This window comes from Carcharodon carcharias, chromosome 5 (genome assembly GCF_017639515.1).
Source record: "Carcharodon carcharias isolate sCarCar2 chromosome 5, sCarCar2.pri, whole genome shotgun sequence".
Classification (NCBI taxonomy): domain Eukaryota; kingdom Metazoa; phylum Chordata; class Chondrichthyes; order Lamniformes; family Lamnidae; genus Carcharodon; species Carcharodon carcharias.
The window spans coordinates 52,493,481-52,512,735 of NC_054471.1; the positions used below are offsets into that span (position 1 = coordinate 52,493,481).

The 19,255-nt window shown below is 41.8% G+C and overlaps 2 protein-coding genes across 2 annotated transcripts in view; both read left to right on the forward strand.

Annotated features, from left to right (window-relative positions):
- LOC121278412 (prolyl endopeptidase) overlaps positions 1-1,908 on the forward strand; it is a 128,914-nt gene extending 127,006 nt beyond the window's left edge. Inside the window, exon 15 of the mRNA XM_041188806.1 lies at positions 1,362-1,908. Within this exon, the coding sequence (XP_041044740.1) occupies positions 1,362-1,653 (292 nt within the window). The 3' untranslated portion in view covers positions 1,654-1,908. The remainder of the gene's footprint in view (positions 1-1,361) is intronic.
- A 7,697-nt stretch (positions 1,909-9,605) lies between these two features.
- bves (blood vessel epicardial substance) overlaps positions 9,606-19,255 on the forward strand; it is a 74,351-nt gene continuing 64,701 nt past the window's right edge. Inside the window, exons 1-3 of the mRNA XM_041187347.1 lie at positions 9,606-10,985; positions 12,478-12,586; positions 13,447-13,709. Of these exons, the coding sequence (XP_041043281.1) occupies positions 10,498-10,985; positions 12,478-12,586; positions 13,447-13,709 (860 nt within the window). The 5' untranslated portion in view covers positions 9,606-10,497. The remainder of the gene's footprint in view (positions 10,986-12,477; positions 12,587-13,446; positions 13,710-19,255) is intronic.

A 19,255-nucleotide genomic window follows, 5' to 3' on the forward strand; every position in this document is an offset into this window, starting at 1 on the left:
TCATTGACCAGCATCTCTTGTCATAAATGCAGATGTGTAAACAAGATCAGTTCTCTATCAGGAGACAAATTGCCTACTGAAAGATCTTCATGCTTTTATAGTGATTTTTTTTTATTCTTGGGAGACATGAGAAATACTCCATAATAGATTTTGAGAAAGTAGAAGAGAAACAACTCTTTACAGTCTCTTTAGGGTATATAGAAAGAATAGGTAACTCCGAGAATGAAAAGATGTATCACTGGCTGTAAGAATCAAAACTGACTTGAAGAACAAAGATATTTTGAAATAAACAAGAAAATAAGAATTTAAGTTAATAACACAATACTACATTATCGCTGCAGGCAAAAATCAAGGCACAACATCCCCAACATAATTTTTAAATATCAGTATTGAACAGTGAGCTTCATGGTACTAAGTCAAATCCTTACCCTTTTCATCAGGGTTTGGTGTAATCTAATTCTTGTTAACTGAGCTTCCCCTTCCCTGGAATTTAACCCAGGGCCTTAGTGGCCTTGGGATTGTATCAGACTTCTATCTGTAAAAGCACATGTTAATCTGTCCAATCTAATTATTTTCCATCGCTGGATCAAAATGATAAAATAATACACAAGGAAGAAATTTGACTTCAAACGGGCTGATGGTTATTGAGCAATTGCTTGTATATTAGACTGCTGGTTTGAGGTCCAAGTCAAATTTAGTATCAGCCATTGTTTGAATGAAAGCAAGTTGGGAATTCCAAACAGGCACCCCAGTGCAGCTCTTTGGTTGGGCCCTGGTGAATTCCAACAAGGGACATGTGGGAATCTTACACAAACAACCTAATGTATTAAACTCCCATAAAACTTGAGTTGAGTTGCATCAAGAATGGGATAGAATAGTTTTCCTATTTGCCCCAAAAATAGATCTGATGTAACTTATTCATGATGTGAAAGTACCTGTAAACTACATTATTTATGACTATTTTTATTTATTCATAAAATAGTTCAGGATTATTTTCAATTTATATAGAGGTAGGAATTACTTCTACAAATGTATCAGTGACAGTGTGATAGATATGTGCCGTTGAAGTCATGATCCTAAGTTGCCACGAATTTAATGAATAATACTTAGTATTGAGAGTAAATTTCATGATATAATATGTAAATTTTCTCAGCAGTTTCTAATTTGTCACAGGAGTCTTAAATTCTAAATTATTGATTGCTGTTTAAATTGTGTATCTCAACTTAATTGTAAACCTGAATTCTAAACTTGACCAATTTTTTGGGATTTGTAAATGATTGCATTTGATACACAATACCTTGGTCTTGAATATCTGTATGCACAAGTATTGATGGTTATATTTGCATCTCTCTTCTTTTTAGATACTCTCCACTTCATAATATTAAACTGCCAGATGATGGCATTCAATATCCAGCAATGTTGTTGATGACAGCAGACCATGATGATCGCGTAGTTCCTCTCCACTCTATGAAATTCATAGCTACTCTACAACATGTTGTTGGCCAGAGCCCAAATCAGATTAATCCACTGTTTATCTATGTTGATACCAAGGCTGGGCATGGCGCAGGAAAACCAACTGCTAAAGTAATTCAAGAGGTCACTGATATGTATGCCTTCATTGCAGAAACATTGCATCTTGAATGGGTCAATTGAAACAGGCTTTGTTATCTGTGCATAAAATTGGTATTGAGTAGTTTTAAAATATGTAAACATTTAGAATACATACTAGACATTTAAGAATGGGACTATCATAAAGTGGTATGTTCTTTGGAAAGACCTTTTGGGATTGAAGGGTGTCTTCAGACCTCAATAGAGTGAATGGTCCTACAAAATAAGAGATGTTAAATAAACGTAGTTAACATTTAGCAGCTATGTGCAGCATTTTGAGAATAAATAAGACACTTAAGATTCCAGTGGTTATTTACTCCCATTAACAGAATTTCTCACTGGGCAGAATTTTTCGCTCGGCGTGCAGGCACGCACCCGATATGCTCAAGCGTGAAATAGTATGTGATGACATCGGGACAGCATCCATACATCATCGTGCGATATTTTGGTCGGCAGGCGCATGCCAGAGCTGGCAGCGTGCCCGCTGACAATTAAGAGGCCTATTAAGATCATTAAAGCAGTAACTAATTGAGATTTTTTGTTGCCCATCCAACGTTACGGCTGGCAGGCGGGCGAATCAGCCAGGCAGCCTTTGCATTTTTCAGGAAACGTCATCCACAGGCATTATTTAAAAAAAATAAAAATGTTTGGACAGAATTTTCATCACCCATCGTGCCTGATGCTGATGTGTGTGCATTTTTTCCCCGGTTTTTTAAATCTTTATTTTTTGAATTTAAATTCTTCAGCTCCCTGAGGCAGCTCTCTGCCTTCAGGGAGCTTTCATTCCACGCTCCACCACGCCTGCGGTGACTTCAGCACTCGCCCTCCTCCCCGGCAGCGCTGAGCCTTTCAGCACGCCTTTCATGCTGGCTGGCCAATTAATGGCCAGCCAGTGTAAAATTGTGATCAGGGGCTGATCACGGTTGGGGGTCTGTTCCCCAGCTGCTCCCAGGCCTGCCAAACTAAAAATCCTGCCCATTTTTATAGTGAGGTCCATTTTGCGTTTGTGTGTTTTCAATTCACATGGAATATTGTCATAATTGGCCACACTGGAGATTATTTTACATTATTGGACTTTTTTCACTTGCAAAGAAACACAAGCTAATGGGGCTCGACTTAAATACATAAATAGAAGATTTTTCAAATAAATGGCTGCAGTGATTGTCCATTTAAATATTCATATTTTCTACAATTCTGGTAGGCGTAGAAACATTTAACATAGTCAGGGTTCACTTTGCATTCAGTACAATTCAATACATTTCTCTTTCCTTTTGATCACCAGTCACTCATTTCTGCAGATACTTGAGTTAGAATGTTAACAATTATTTTCATTATTTAAACAAACTGATTGAAATGAATAATGTTAGGTTTTCCTGATGTAAATGATAGCCTCCCATAACTGTTCTCAGTTAATTTGTGACTTTTCATAACGGTCCATCCTACTAGATTAGAATATATTGGTTTCCATATGCTTGGCTATATATGGCTCTGCTTAAAGCTATTCAAAAGCATGAAAATTCAGGGACACAGTAAACAATAAGTTTGAACTGCTGTGATCTAATATAAGAGAGTCACACTTTTCTGTGTTCTGTTAGTTGTTTGTGTGCTGGATGTAAAAAGCCCAGTGCAACACATCTTGGATTTTTCAAAGCTTCTACTATTTTTCCCAGTAATGTGCAATTTCACCAGGTGGTAGGAGGAAAGAAGTTTGAGACTTTGTCCCGATGCATTGGATGCATTTGATAAATCATATGTGGTGACCCAGTAGAATTAAGTTACACTAATGCTAATTTAGAAGTTGTTTTTAAAGTGTAAGTAATGTAAAGAAATAGAGCGTAGGTTTATGAATTATTTTTCAGTCCCTAATTGATGTGCCACAAAGTAAGCTGCAAAAATATCATTTTAAGCTCATTTCAGACAGCCAGATGTTTTACCATGATTTCAGTGCATTTCAATTGCATTTGACTGTTAAACTAAGTAATTTTTACCTCAAATCTTATTGAAGAAGGCACTAGTGACTAATAATTCAGGTTCACTCCTTACATTAATTCAATATATCAGGGTTTCAGTACCTTAAAAAATAAAATGCAATTTGCCATACGTTTCTAAATTTCTGACTTTTATTTCCCATGCTACTAAGAATTATTTTTCTTTTTAATGTTGCTGTTCATTTCATTTCACAGCATTCATACTTAACTAGGAGTAAACCTAGCTCATTAACACAGGGAACCGCAAAAACAGTGGGGTTTTTTTTATTAATAACGATCATTTCATCTCTTTCCCTGCATGCCCCCTCCCCCTCTCTTGTTGACATATATTGTAGTTCCACAGGTGCTGGTAGTCTTCCAGTACTTGCTCAGATGTTCATTTTTCTTTTGTAAACCCAAATACTATGCATCACAAGGTAGTTGGATTATCCCTGGCATCACAGTAGGTGATAATAGCATAGTGCTTCCTGTCGGGTAGCCCGCTGGGCGGGCCTTAATTGGCCTGCCCACTCAAAATTGGCCCCGTTTCGCGGTGGGGTTCAGCTGCCTGTCGAGATAGGAATTCTGCCCTATCTTGCTAAACGTAAAAGGCCTAAGGATTTTTGAATGAAGCGTGGACCTTGGAACCAACTCATTGGCCTGACATCATTATGTTGGGCTGTGAAAAGATCACGCAAACTTCTGAGCTCAAAGTACAAACAATACTATAATCCAGTAAGAAGATTTGTTTCACATCTTTCAGTACTAATCATTAGTCCATTTTGTACTTGACCAAATACATAGTAGCTACCATCATGCATTAGTCATTGAGTAGATACTAAATCACAAAACTGCTCAATACTGACTTACAATGCTGAGATGTCCTTGACATTGAAATAGCTCAGGATTATGTCATCAACTTGTGCATCACCACTTTTGATAACTTATCACGTACCTAGTTCTCTGCTGACCCAAAATGCTGATGCCTAATATCGAGTTTCAGCACCAAATTCTATTCCTTAATATATTTTCATAACCTTTGTGGTTCGATTCATTCACCTATGAAATTGGTTTGATGTAAAGTTAATTTCTTCCTTGTAGTTGTGTCTCAAAAACATGCTAGAGATCAATAGAACTTGGGTCTTGCTTAAAGGTCAAGTATCTTTAGATATCTTCTGGTTTCAAAGTATTGAGAGGGTTTGACATGACGATTGATGAAGACAATCAAGAAGGTGGATTTCTGGATTGGAGCTTGCTTAACCAATTCGTGTTTTGGATGTACAAATCCAAAACTGCATTAAAGGAACTGACTGAATTATCTGTCTTCTATTTTCCTATCATATGCAATTCAGGATCTAAGTTGGGTTTGAGTCAAATCCTTCACTACAGTTCTACTGCCCCCAAAGCCAATGCTTTACTTTCCTAACAGGATTTTCGGTGGTTTTCAAATCTAGTGTAATAGTCCTACCCCAATGTTCCAAGTGGTGAATGAAATGGCTTCTGCTCTCAAGCCTTTATACACCAAGGATGACATCAGAGCTCACATAATTGTGGTAAGCCTATGAAGTTGTGCTTTCAGGCATTCTACGATCTCACTGGTAATCGTTGACATCAGCTTGTCTAACTCCTAGTAGTCCGAACAGTAGTCAATGGTGATGAGAGTCAGTTCCAAAGAGATTGAAGAGGTCTATTCCAAGCTTCACCCATGGTCTGCTTGTGATGTCATGAGTGGCTATTTAGCTTGATGTTCATTACAAGCAATGCACTGACTGATATGCTCCTTGACCTTATTGCTCATGTTTGGCCAGTAGAGCACTTCTCTTGCCTTTGTAAGATGAGATTGAATTCCTTGATGGCTCACGTTGATGCACTTCAGCATCCCTTTCCTTATCTCCTTAGGAATGATAACTCTAGTTCCTTCATACAAGAGGCCATCTTGGGCAATCACCATCCCTGTAAGCCCAATACTGTCTCATAACATTAGATGTGTCCTTGATGGTTTTCAGCCATCCTTTCATCACTACTTCCCGTAGCACTTAGAGAGCTGCCTGTCATTGCGTAGTTTGCTTGATCTGAGCAAGATGCTTGCCTGTCAGATTCAGTGTCTCTGCAGGGTTGATGATTTCTAAAGCATGTCATGCTGTTGCTTCCCACTGAATTCGGAAGATTTTGCACTCTGTGCTAAAGTCAGCAACTTTCTTCAAAGGGAATGCAGCTCTTGACAGCATGTCGGTGATGTACATCCGCTTCCCCTACTTGTACTTCACTTCCAAATGATATATCTGCAAACAAAGTAATATCCTTTGCGGATGCTTTGGAACAGATAGAAGTGGTTTGAGAAAGATCCTTTGAAGTAGCTTATGGTCAGACTCTGCTGTCACTTTGTCTCTCCCAAGCAGGTGCTGATTAAAAGGCACTCTTTCTCAGTCTTCTCATAGCATCATTCAGTTTGTGTTAATGCTCTGGATACAAATGCAACTGGTTGTCCTTGCTGCATATGGGTTTCTCCAAGTCCTATCTCACTGGCATCACACTGCAGGGTGACTTCATCATTAACATTGTAGTACCTCAGCACTGACGTTGTCGTCATTAGTTGTTTGATGCGAGTGAAAGCTGCTTTTATGTCCTGTGCCTCAATACCACTGAACATCATTTGCAGTGAGCTTGTGTAGAAGTTCACAGTCCTGTGACAAATTGGGCAAGAACTTTGCTAGGTAGTTCACAAATCAACAAAGCTTTGCACCACCTCCACATCAGTTGGTTGCTGCATCTCTGCTACAGCTCTCAACTCATCAGGATCGGAATGAACTCCTTTTGCTGTCAGTACATAAGCTATGTACTTGACTTCAGTCATCTTCAGTTGCAGTTTCTTCTTTTCAGCTTCAGGTTCATCTGGCAAGCTCTGTCCAGCAGCCTCACCAGATTCTGATCATGGTCTATGATGGCTTCTTCCATTATATCTCCACATCTATAGACCAACAGATCATCTATGATTGCTCCCACTTCTGGAAGATCATTGACTATTTCATGCTGTCAGTGTTGATACTCTTCCAGGGCAGTAGAAATGCTAAATTGAATTTGCAACTACTTAAGGGCTTCAATTGGCGGCTGGGCAAAAAGGCCATCCACAGGCCTTCCTCCCACTGACTTAATTGGGGTGGAGGCAGGAAGGTGGTGGGAGACCCACTCAGCTGATTAAATGCCCTCTGCCACCAAATTCACCATGGGGGGAGGGGGGGGGGAATTAAATTCTGCCCAGTATTATCCATTCAGAACACTTAAAAAGTCCAGTTCTGGGAACCATTCAGTTGATAGATCAATACTCTTCTGTAGGTTTATCTGTTGGGGTTATTCAAGACAGAATGGCTTTAGTCACATAAGTTGTTCTCAAGACATTGGGTAGAAATCTTTTGATCCAAGATAAAATTCCTCAATAAAAAATCCAGAAGTCATCACTCACTCTGGCTAGGAAGCTGGCTAGCCCCAGGATTATCATTTCTATTTGGCTCTTCACACGGTATTGTAAATGCCTTTAGATTTACATTCAAAGGGCAAACCACAAGTAAAAAGGATCATAGCAGCACCCAAAGCTTCCTTGAAGTGAATATCTCTAGTATGGGCCTATCCAAGACTTCATCACCTGCATAACTACAGATATTTAGATAATTAACTTATTTGGACTACCATCAAGAAAGCACCAACTTCCTGAAGGCAGTGGAGCTTTCAAATAAATTTAGAAAAGGCCCAAAAGAGATGACAAAGGATCACAAATTAATTATTTCTCTCAATTCCAAATTGTAACATGACAATGCAAATGGAAGCTCAAATCCCCATTTTTTTTTCTCAGCAGAGTGACTCTATATGATTGTTCAACTATTCCAGATTTTATGACTGGTCATTGTATGAATTTTAAGAGACCATTCTAAGATAACCTGCTGTTTCAATTATTTCCAGTGGTTTACCCAAGTTGTACTTAGAGCAGATAGCTAAGCCTTCATTTTTGATTCAGTCTGACTAATTAGGAACACTAACACTAACACAAGTTCTGTCGAAGGGTCATGAGGACTCGAAACGTCAACTCTTTTCTTCTCCGCTGATGCTGCCAGACCTGCTGAGTTTTTCCAGGTAATTCTGTTTTTGTTTAGGAACACTCTTTACTCTGACTCAGAAGGTTGAGAGTTCAAACTTGACTCCACTAAAGTGTTAATTTATTGAGGTGCTGTCTTTTGGATGGAATGTTAAACTGAGACCTTTTCTATCTCTTTAGGAGGAGTTAAAAGATCATGTAACACTCCTCACTGAGATGAGCAACTTTTATTATTCAGCAAATACTGCTAAGAATAACTGCCCCTTTACCTCACCTGCTACTGGAAGGATCGTGCTGTGCACATATTGGTAATTGTGTTTGCTTACACTGTTATTTCTGACAGATCCATCAAGACACAATACCCCATGTGTTTGAGTCGATCTCTTTATCTTTGCATTAGCGATGAAAAGAGTTCAATTTCTGCTCAAAATTCCTCCATTTCAATATGACCATATATTTCTTGGGTAATGCCATTTTATTTGTGGGTATGCGCAGAACAGCCAAAATATGGCTGGATTTCATACTGCCCTACTGTGCTGAGTTACTCAGTTGCTAGTCTGGTTGCTATGTTTTTCATCTGTATTTTTGTCATGTGTCATTTATGACTCTTCTCTCCCCTCCACCTCACCCACACCCCCTCCCCCTACAAAAAAGAAATTTGGAAAAGCGACAACAAGGAAGTTATGTTAAATCTGCATAACATACTGGTTGGGCTTCAAGTGAAGTATTGAGGCCTGTTCTGGGCACCACACTTTAGGAGGGATGTGAGTGGGAGCAGGGGTAATCGAAGCATTCAAGAGGGAATTGGATTATTATCTGAAAAGGAAGAATGTGGAGGGTTGATGGGAGAAAACGAGGGAGGGCCTCTACGTGAATTATTCCTACGGAGAGCCAGCACAGCCACTTCGGGCTGAATGGCCGCCATCTGTGCTCCAACCATTCTGTGAAGAGTTGAGCCGTGCTGCCTATCCGTTTCTAACCCCGGAGCTGTTCCAGTGCGGAGAATTGAGCCGATGACCGTCGCTTGAAAACCGGTTGGATTGCATTTTCACATGTTGTCTGCAGCTGTGATAGCGGTAAGGTGAGATATTTATTTGGAACTATTTTTAATACAGTAACAGGGCGGTTCATATATCTCGCTATATATAAAATGATTAATGTTGTTGCTAAATCTAGCTTTGGTGGTTTTAACCCTAGACATTTCTTAATGCATTTTGTTCGGACGAAATGTCTTAGTTAAAACTTGCGAAATACCACGTACAAAGTAATAAAGGTCACATATAATTCATAAATTCTAAAGCTCTGTTTATCAGTACACTTGGCCTTACAGAATTGATATTATAAAAATTCTGGCATCTAAGCTGGAGATGGGAAAGTTTTCGGTAATCGCTTGTAAATACGGTATTGCTGCTAAGGCCGATGTAACAAAAATGTGGTATCAAATGGAGGGATGGGTGGGTGTGTGTGGAGTGGCTGGATGTGTGTGGGGGGGGCTTTTGTTCAATGGTGGGTGTGTGTGAGGAGGTGTGTAGGGGGGAGGGGTGTGGGGGACTATTGTTCAATGGCTCCTTCACCCGGCTGAATTTCCCGTCATAGCCACACTGATGTGGGCAGCTTCCTTCCTGTAGGAAGGAATGAAGTCACCAGGCAAAGGTATACTAGCAGAGGATGCCTAGGAGCAGGCTGACTACCCACACCAAATGTGTGCCTGTTGAGACCGATGGAGGTAGAGCGAGGGTGAATATTGCCCACTAAAGGGCACATGGTTTGAAAGTTGGTCTTAAAATAACAGGGAGCAGGTAGCGGAAAACGGTTGTATCCAGAACAGGTCAGAGAAGCACCCGGAAGAATCGTCTTAGGATTCCTCGCCCTCGAGTCCTAGTTTTCCCACTGGCTCCTGTAAAGTTAATTCAGTAAGTGGTCGATAACCCTGAGTTATAGTCTCCTGTCTGCTGTCTGGCAGTTCCAGGAAAGTGCACTTAAAATGGATTTTCAAAATGTTACTTACTAATTTCAATGTTGGTCCTCAGAAACAGTGATTGAAGTTCTTCCAGAGGAAGCTATCGCGGAATCAGAATGTTTCATGGCAGAAGAAAGTAATTTCGATTCCCTGAAAGAACTCTTCCAATTCGTCCCGTCATTTGCTCTCTCCCCCTCCCCTTTTTACTTCGTTTGAATAATTATCCACTTTCTTTTTGTCCCCGGATTCTACTTCCACCACTGTTACTGCATGGACAGAACATCAAATCTCCAAATCTCTCCCTTTATTCTTTGGAAGAATGCTTTTAAAGTCATGGCCTTTGGTTAACATCCGTGGAAAGAAATCAAAAACCTGTCAAAATTGTTCACAGTGCTGCAATGCTGATGTCCTCTGGGTCTGTTTCCCTCTTTAATTCCTATTTGTCATCTCTACAACAAAAATAAGTACTGAACTAAAACACCTTTGAGTGACCGGGATACCCAGCTTTGAATATAGCCGCACTTGTTCTGTGTCCGCGACTCGATGGTCACTAGGACCCGCTATAATCTTAGCGCCAGCTGTCAGTGACTGTAGCACATGTTACTTCCACAGCACACGGATGTAAGTGGCCGCACCCCGGCACAGGGACTTCACTGAGTCGCTCCCAGTGCCGGCATTTTATTTTTTTTTTTTTTCTGAAATAAAAGCACCGAAAATAAGGGGCAGAAAGTGTTGCCCATAACCGGGAAGTGATGGGCCTTTCATGATTAACTTAACTCTCGCTCCAATCCCCTCCCCGGACCTCGGCTATTTCTGACCCTGTTTCCAGCCAGCTTTCACACGGAGCTCGGATCTGAGAGAGCGATCGCTCCAGGATGGGAAGCGAAAACACAACTTTATGGGAGACGTTGCTGTCTGGACACCATGCCTGCAGTGGCTGGAAGCAGGGCATGGAAGGCTCCGTCTACCATTTAGCCAACATCTTCTTTACTTTAGGCTACATGGGCGGCAGTGGGCTAGTTGGCCTCCTGTACATCAACCTCTTGCTGTGCTGTGGCTTCCTCTGCACTTCCATCTGGGCGTGGACCGACGTGTGCGCCGCCGATATCTTCTCCTGGAACTTCGCCCTGGTGGTCATCTCCGCCATGCAGATCATCCACGTTGCCTACCAGCTCCGGAGTGTCTCCTTCCAGGAGGATTTTCAGAACCTGTATGGTGCTGTCTTTCAGCCGCTGGGAATCCCTTTGACCATCTACAAGAAGATTGTCACTTGTTGCACTGTGGTCTCTTTGGAGAAGGATCACTGCTACGCCATGGCGGGAAAAACCCCAATCGAAAGGCTTTCACTCCTCTTGTCTGGGAGGTTCGTTTGTGTGTGTGTGTGTGTGTGTTGGGTGGGGGGGGGAATGGGCAGGGTGTGTGTGGGGGCGGAGGGGGTGTGAGTGAGGAGGTGTGTGGGGGGGGGGGGGGCTGGGTGTGTGTGTGGGAGGGAGCTGGGTGTGTGGGGGGCTGGGTATGTGTGTGGGGTGGGCTGGGTGTGTGTGTAGGGGTGCTGGGTGTGTGTGGGGGGTAGGTGGGTGTGTGTGTGCGGGGCTGGGTGTGGGGGGTGTGGGTGTGTGTGTGAGAGGAGGTGTGTAGGGGGAGGGGGTGGGTGGGTGTGTGTGGGGTGGGTGTGTATGTGAGAGGTGTTTGGGGGAGGGGGTGTGTGGGTGTGTGTGTGCGGGGCTGGGTGTGTTGGGGGTGGGTGTGTGTGTGAGAGGAGGTGTGTAGGGGGGAGGGGGTGGGTGGGTGTGTGTGGGGGGGTGCTGGGTGTATGTGTGAGGTGTTTGGGGGAGGGGGTGTGTAGGGTGGGTGGGTGTGTGTGTGCGGGGCTGGGTGTGTGTGGGGGGTGGGTGGGTGTGTGTGTGCGGGGCTGGGTGTGTGGGGGGTGGGTGTGTGTGTGAGAGGAGGTGTGTAGGGGGAGGGGGTGGGTGGGTGTGTTTGTGGGGGGCTGGGTGTATGTATGAAGGGTGGGTGGGTGTGTGTGTGGGTTGGGTGTGTGTGAGAGGAGGTGTGTAGGGGGAGGGGGTGTGGGAGGTGGGTGGGTGTGTGTGTTGGGGGGGCTGGGTGTGTTTGTGTGGGATGAGTGGGCGTGTGTGAGGAGGTGTGTAGGGGGAGGAGGTGTGCGCGTGGTGGGGGGGGGGGGGGGTGGTAGGGGGTGTGGGGGTCTATTGTGCGCTGCACAGTTTCCTGTGGCGAACTTCAGCTTGAGAGGGGTACATGGAGGAGGAGAGACCGGTTAGATCGGATGGGGTGATCCCGATTATTTGGAGAAGTGATTCAATAGGGAGACAAGCTAAATTTGACCATTAGTGTAAATTCGTGTTTTTTTTTTCGTTTAAGTTTCATTTTTAAACGCGGATGCATTACAGATAAATGAACTGCTGATAAATCTCAGGACGCAGCTCCCCCAAAATATTAACAAGCTACCTAAGGTAGACTGGCTGTTAGCGGATTGAATGTGCATTCGTTCGTTTTATTCATGTTAAGATGTTCATAACCTAAGTTTAGACCCGTTAATATATTTATTGCGATGCTGAATTGCGCTGGGAGCAGAAAAGCAGCAAATGGTGGAAATCCCCAGGTCAGGAAGCATCTCTGAGAGAGGGTCGGAGTTAACGTTTCAGATCGATGACCTTTCGTCAGAACTGAAACCCTAAATTTTTCTCCCTCCAAAGATGCTGCCAGACCTGCTGAGGGTCTCCAGCACTTTCCAGTTTTTGCTTTTGTTTATTCCAGATTGCCAACGTGCTCGGCACTTCCTTTCTGTGATGGTGCTCGCTTGCTCTCACTCACTCTCCCTGATTTGTTGGCAGGATTCGGGTGACGGTGGATGGGGAGTTTTTGCATTACATTCATCCCTATCAGTTCCTGGATTCTCCAGAATGGGATTCACTCAGACCGTCAGAGGAGGGGATCTTCCAGGTAAAGTGAGAGCTCAGAAGTAACTCTGTATGTGCCAAATTTTCGGGACATGGGGCACTTTAAAAAAACAAGTTCGTGAGCGCAATGCGTGCGATTTCTGATATTTTTAAAAATTGCCTTTTGACAGTGCTCCAGCATCGCGAGTTATTCCCTCTCTGCCTCCCCTTGTACTCTCAATAAAAGCTATTGGGCATCGTTTATGAAAACAATTCCGTTAGGCTGCAACCCGCTTACGTGGTTTCTACCGAGAGTCGCTTTCTTACCAAGCAAATGGGATATTACTTTTTGCGCTCACATTTATTTAGACTTTTCTTTTAGGATTATATTTAATTGTTAATGGCCTGAGGCACACGCCTTCCAAATCCGCGTTTCTGTGGTTGACACCGACAAAGGGTTTCAGGGAATGAAGTGAAGTCTGTCCTCCCTATAATTTGGTTCATATTTTACACCTTATGAAGGACTGAAGACTCTTTGAAGTCTTGCTCCAAGGCTTCCTCAGAGGTGTTAGCGAAGATTTTCAAGCCAAACCCCGAACCCGTTCTTTGAAGAACTGTTTACGTTGTTCCTTCAAGGAGATTTGCTATGACCCAACGATCAGTAAATAATTTCTCCCACTCCGCCGGGTTGGTTTTGAAACCATTCGTTTCCAGGATTGTCTCGCTGCCCTGTTAGTTATTGGGTGACTATTTAAATCTCGACTATTCGCTCTGGTTGGGTTTTTTGTGTGTGTGTGTATTTTTGGATGATTGGAAAGCTGAGGTGTTACAGGGTGGCATGACAAAGTTGTGGGACCAGTTATGGCAGCCTCTCGAGGGAACAATTGCTATTTTGCCTCACATCCCTCTTCTACTCCTATCCAGGTGACTCTAACAGCCGAGACCAGCTGTCGTTTTGCGGCCTGGAGGAGAAAGAAACTCTACTTGTTATTCGCCCAGCACCGCCGCATTTCCAGACTGTTTTCCGTCTTAATTGGAAAAGATATTGCCGACAAACTGTACTCCTTGAACGACAAAGTCTACATCAGCAACGGATTCCGTTATGATATTAGGCTGCCAAGCTTCTATTACTTGGCCGTGCCTGTAAGCGGTCTGTCGGAGATGAACCCCAGGCAGCAGCAGAGGTTGTGAGACGCCTCCCCCTCCCTCCCTCCCTCCCCCACAAAGGAAGCCCAGGATTGGCGGCGGCCCCCGGTTCCGGGAGGGGTGGGGGGGGGGGGTGGTGGTGGAGCTCCTGCACTCAAGGACGGGCGGGATTGGAAGCCGCATCCCTCCCCCACCCCTGGATAGAGTTTGGGGCGGAATAGGGCAAAACCCCAGTGCCTGCCGATTCAGTGATGATGTAGAGACTCTGGATGCGGCTGTGTCCCCATCTGACCCTTTTAGAATGTGTGAGGGGGACAGAAACAGCCGCGTGCTTTCTGCTAGACAGCACCTAAATAAGCCTGCACCTACCCAGCCGGGATACCCAAATGCCAGATCGTTTTAATCCGTGCTGTTTGCCAATAGAGGCTCCTGTAATCATTTACTAAAACGTTACCTTTTATGCTCTATCCATGAAATATGATAAAAGGAAACATATTCCGGCAAGCTGAGTTATTGTGCTTCCGAATCCTTTCGTCCAGCTGCTATCACCCAGACATTTCCAATTTCGAGTGCCTGCGGTGGACGCTGACTCTCAACCTGATACTTCTTTGCTGTGGGATTGCGTTTACCTGCGTGCCTTTGACAAACTGATTCTATCCGGTGAAAGACCGGTCGGAGTTACAGGTGACTGAAACAAAACCTCTCCGAACTTCCCAGGACAGGACCTACATTGCGGGGCGATAGTTAAGCGGGCTGCCACCGTGACCTTTGGGTTTAAGGGCAGTAGCAGATTAGTGAAGTGCACGGCCTCATGTTCCTCCCGCATAAATAACGAAAGGGGATTTAAAAAAAAAAATCTTCACCTGCGGCTCTGATGGATTTTCTAACTCGACATTGTGGTTTATTGTCCTGGGAGACCAGATGATTAAAGAGGTGGCGGGGGTGGAACGTTCTGCATTTGCACTGAATGCATACAACAGAGGAACAAGTCCAGTTTCCTTTAAAAGGAGGCATTGCCTGTTTAGTTGCTATCGATAATTACATTTACTGTGAACGACAAAGGCAGGATGTTTGATTTCTTTGTAATACAATACATTAATGGTGGTTACTGATATAGGCGTTCAAAGTAATCGATGTAATTGGCACTTTCTAGCTGTCTCCTGTTCAATAAAGATAGCGTTAAAGGAATTTGGAATAATGTTGCATCAATTCCCAAGAATGCCAATATATGCTTATAAATGTTTGCCGGTGGGCTGGCTATGTTATCAAATAACAATGGTTACTTCAGTCTGGAGAATTTATTGAACTGTAATCATCCTTCTTTCAGGAGAATCATTCTTGCTAGAGCTGCAGCAGACCCATCCATCAGCCATGCACGATATCCATCTCGCAGTTACCTAAAAACACAAAGCAATCAAATGTCTTATTTCCGGAAGCCTTAAGGGATAGAGCTTTTGGAAGCACAGTAATATTCGTAGCCAAAGAGCAAATAGGTTTCAAGACACAGCCCTGGAATTCACGTACAGCACTGGTGCATCAAAACTCTAGGGATGGCTGAGATCAGCTTGCTCAGGGGCATTTTTATTTAAAGTGAAAGACCAAGGTCAAAGGACAACATTTATGGTGACAGTAAGGAAGGCTATGCATCAGGAATTCGCTATCACGGTTGCAAGCCTGGAATTTCAAAGACCTGGAAACTAAGTGAAATGAAAAGACGGAGGGGAGTAAAGTAATCCACAGTTCTAAAGAGCTGGGGGAAGAACGGCCCAGAATAGTGAATTGCCACGACTCTTAGTTTCAATACCGTAATGATTATGCAGGATGGTATGCTTCAGCCTAGGAAAAGCAACAGCTGAACACTGGGTATCATAGCATCAATAACAGCAAGACCAAAAAAAAAGATATAATTGAGAGTTAAAAACTAAAGGTGAGTGAGGACTTGCCTACCAGCCCCTAAACCTGTTTCTTGTATCCAGAAATATGAGGGAGGTAGTAGAAGAACTTCTTCTTCAGATATGGGAGCAATATTGAATGCTCTGGGTCATCTTGGGCCTTAAAGAGAATTATTGGTTGCTGCAGAGAAAAAGAGGAAACCTAGCTAGATTTTTCATGGAGGAGAAAATGTGGGAGTTCCCTTTAAGGTCAGTGAAGGAAGGGAGATAAAGAATGCAGATGGATGGGAAGGAGTAACACCTAGGTGATCAAGGATACTGTGATTCCAGTGAAAAACAGTACTGAGCAATAACACAGATTAAATGAAATGAATCACATAATCTCTGATTGAAGCATGGGCCAGCAGCAGCCCAGAGCTGTTTGTGAAGCCAAGAAAGGTATTCCTGCTCCATTTGACTACACAAGAAAGGAAATTTCTCAATGTTTTGGCATCTTCTTGAGCAGCCTTTTGTGTTCTCTTTAAGAACTGCCGGTTTGGTTGCTCGACCCATTAATGCCACATCACACATCTGATTAGTCCAAATTTAAGAATTTGGCTAGTAAGTAAGGGCAGGAGCCTGATTCCAAGATGGAAGTGAAGTCTGCACTCATTTCAGTTGACCATTACAGACACCTAAAAAAAAGCCCTGAGCAATTTATCCAAAGTACTAATGCAGATTCAGCATTGGCCTTTAGCCTGTTATAAAACTGCAACCATTTTCTGCTTGTATATTTATGCCCAAATGTGATTTTGATGCTCTAACATAAAACAGCCCTTTCATAGGAGAAACACTGTAAAAGGTCAGAATTTATTTTGCTGATCAGAAAGGGGTTAAAGTTCATTAAGACAGTGATGAATGCATATTACGTCTGCTGAATTGGAGAAAAAGTAATCTTCACTGGAATAAAAAAAGAAAATGCTGGAAATAATCAGCAGGTCGAGCAGCATCTGTGAAGAGAAAAACAGATGTAACATTTCAGCCCTGTGACTTTTCATCACAATCTGAAATGCTAATTCTGTTTTGCTCTCCACAGATTCTGCTTGACCTGCTGAATATTTCTAGCATTTCCAGTTTTTATTTCATTTTTCCAGTATCTGCAGTATTTTGCTTTTGTACTAATCTTCACTGGACTTTACTTTGGGCGTTTGGCTATATGATGTAACTTTCAACCCCTGACAGGTTACTGTACTGTTCAGGCATGAGAACTATGAGAAACAATGAGACAATATTCAAAGTTCAAACTAAGCATTAATGTCTTTATTAAATTTGAACAATACAATACCCACATTGACAATATACCCGTCAGACACAAATACATTACAAGGAATTACCTAACTCCCTGCCAATTGTTCAGCAGTTGACACAACTTCAACATTTAAGGACCAAATCACTCTTTGCAATGATTTTTATGCCTTTCTTTCCAAGGTGGGCAGGATGTTTTGTTGACAAAATTATACGGCCCTATTAAATCCATCTTAAACTACAAGTGTCCATTGAGTGTTCACATTATGATATTTAAGATTGCCTTGATGATGCATATCTTTTTAATCTTCCTTAAGTAATTTCAACAGATGTAGATGTTACAAGTGCCTTCAAGATCTTTAACAGCAAATATGACAACAGCTCTCTTTTCTGGTCAAATGCACATTTCAAAACCACAAGTTAATTAAACAATGAGTCCCTTAAATTATTGACTTCTTACAAATTGTTGCTTGGAGAATTAAAAACAGAGTGTATCTGATAAAGATATAAACTTTTTGTGGAGTTAGGTTCCCTGCATTTCAAAAAAAAACAAACTCTGACATCATCAATCAATCTCAGTTTATGTCACTTGCAGTTTTTGAAATACTTAACTAAACAAACATTTTGGCTGTTAATAACATTTTAATAAAATAACATTTTGTTATTCATGTTCATGAAATTTCACCAAAGTTCTAACTTGATATTAAAGCAAAACATGCCTTTTGAAGTACGTCTATTTATTGGTTTTGACTCAATTTTACAACATTTGCGTTTTTTGCTAAGTATTCCATAAATAACTTTAAATTGTTTTATTCACCAGTGACTCTGTTTATCTGTAATGAAAATAGCCTACAGATGTTAACAGGTTACTTTGGTTTGAAAGGCCTTTTGGCCTTTGCAATGGATGCTGGACAAATTCAGTCAGTTTCTGTAAACTGCATACAGCCAACATTATTCTGTGTTTCATTCAAACCATTGATTTTCACCCCTAGATAGAACAGCTTTCACAAACTTCAACGACACATTTCACTTAACAACACGATTAAGTCAGTCAAAAATATTACAGTTTCTTACATGGCCTAAACTTAGCGCTAAGTAACTCTGAAGTAAATTTTTATCAATTATGTTTAAATTCAACAAATGTTATTGAAATGATATAAAGGCTATGTATCAATAGATGAAGTACATGTTTCTTAATCAAATTGCATGAATCTGTGGTTTGGTTGCTGTCTAGTCTAATCAATAATATGTTTTGATAAGTGCTGATGTTGAAATTGGAGTGCTAGTTTCTCTTGTGATGAATTGTTATGCTCTTTAAGGTGAAGGATGCCAGCATGAAGCATTCCTAAGTCAGATTTTGTAGAGTTGGCTGCTGAGTAAATGTACATTCTCTCACTTTCCACAAACTGCTTTTAGCCTCAATGTCAAAAGAATACCTCCCCCTACAGTAGTGTAATCTTTTCATTTCCTGCAAGAAACTATTAACCAATTATTGCTTCTAGACCCTGTCCATTGGGAACCGGATTGAGATTTCCCAATCATATTTTACATAGGAGCCTTAAAGCCAATAGAGAGCAGACATTTGTCCGATTACTTTGCGCGGAATTTAACACCAACAAGCAAAAATAATAGTCCATTGCACTACCAAATTGCCTTCAGAATTTAACCTTTATGATTAGATAGCAGTTACAGTATTGCTTATCCCTGAATGAAATTGTTACAATTTGGAACACTCTTGTTCTCAGTGTGAAAGGTAGCTATCACACCAGGCTGACTCATCTTATGACGGAAGCATTTTATACTTGTGGTGAATGGGATACATCATACCTCAGAGCAACAATTTACTCTTTTAGTACCGGGTTATATGGCATGTAATGTAGATTGACCAATTTATGCTTGTGTTCAGTTAAAAAGACACCACATTGACAGACCAGATAATTCAGACAAAACTATGAATCAGTTATAATAAGAAAACAAGTGAATTAAGCAGATGAAATCAGGACTAGAGTATAAAACCTAAAGCAGTATATCAACTGTTTAATGAATCAGAGACTAATAAATCATTTTGAAATTATGTTTTTAATTTCAGTCTTTAGAATAGTTTTAATGTCAATGAATGCCTCGGTGCTCACAGATTGTGGTCTTGTTAGAGTGACCTTGAATGCGGTCCACCTGACTGAACTAAACAAGCCATTGTCTTCCTCTATTTATCAAAGGCTAAAGAGACCTGCCAGCATAGAATTCAAAATCAAGCTAGGTTCAAAGGCACAATGGAGCATCTCAAACATGGAACTATTTAATTGACTATTTAATTCAGCCCCTTACACTTAGTTAATGCTGTCATGAGTCATAATCATAGTCTGGGAAACACTATTCTGTACCTGGCTAACTTTTAAATCCATGAAGAAACA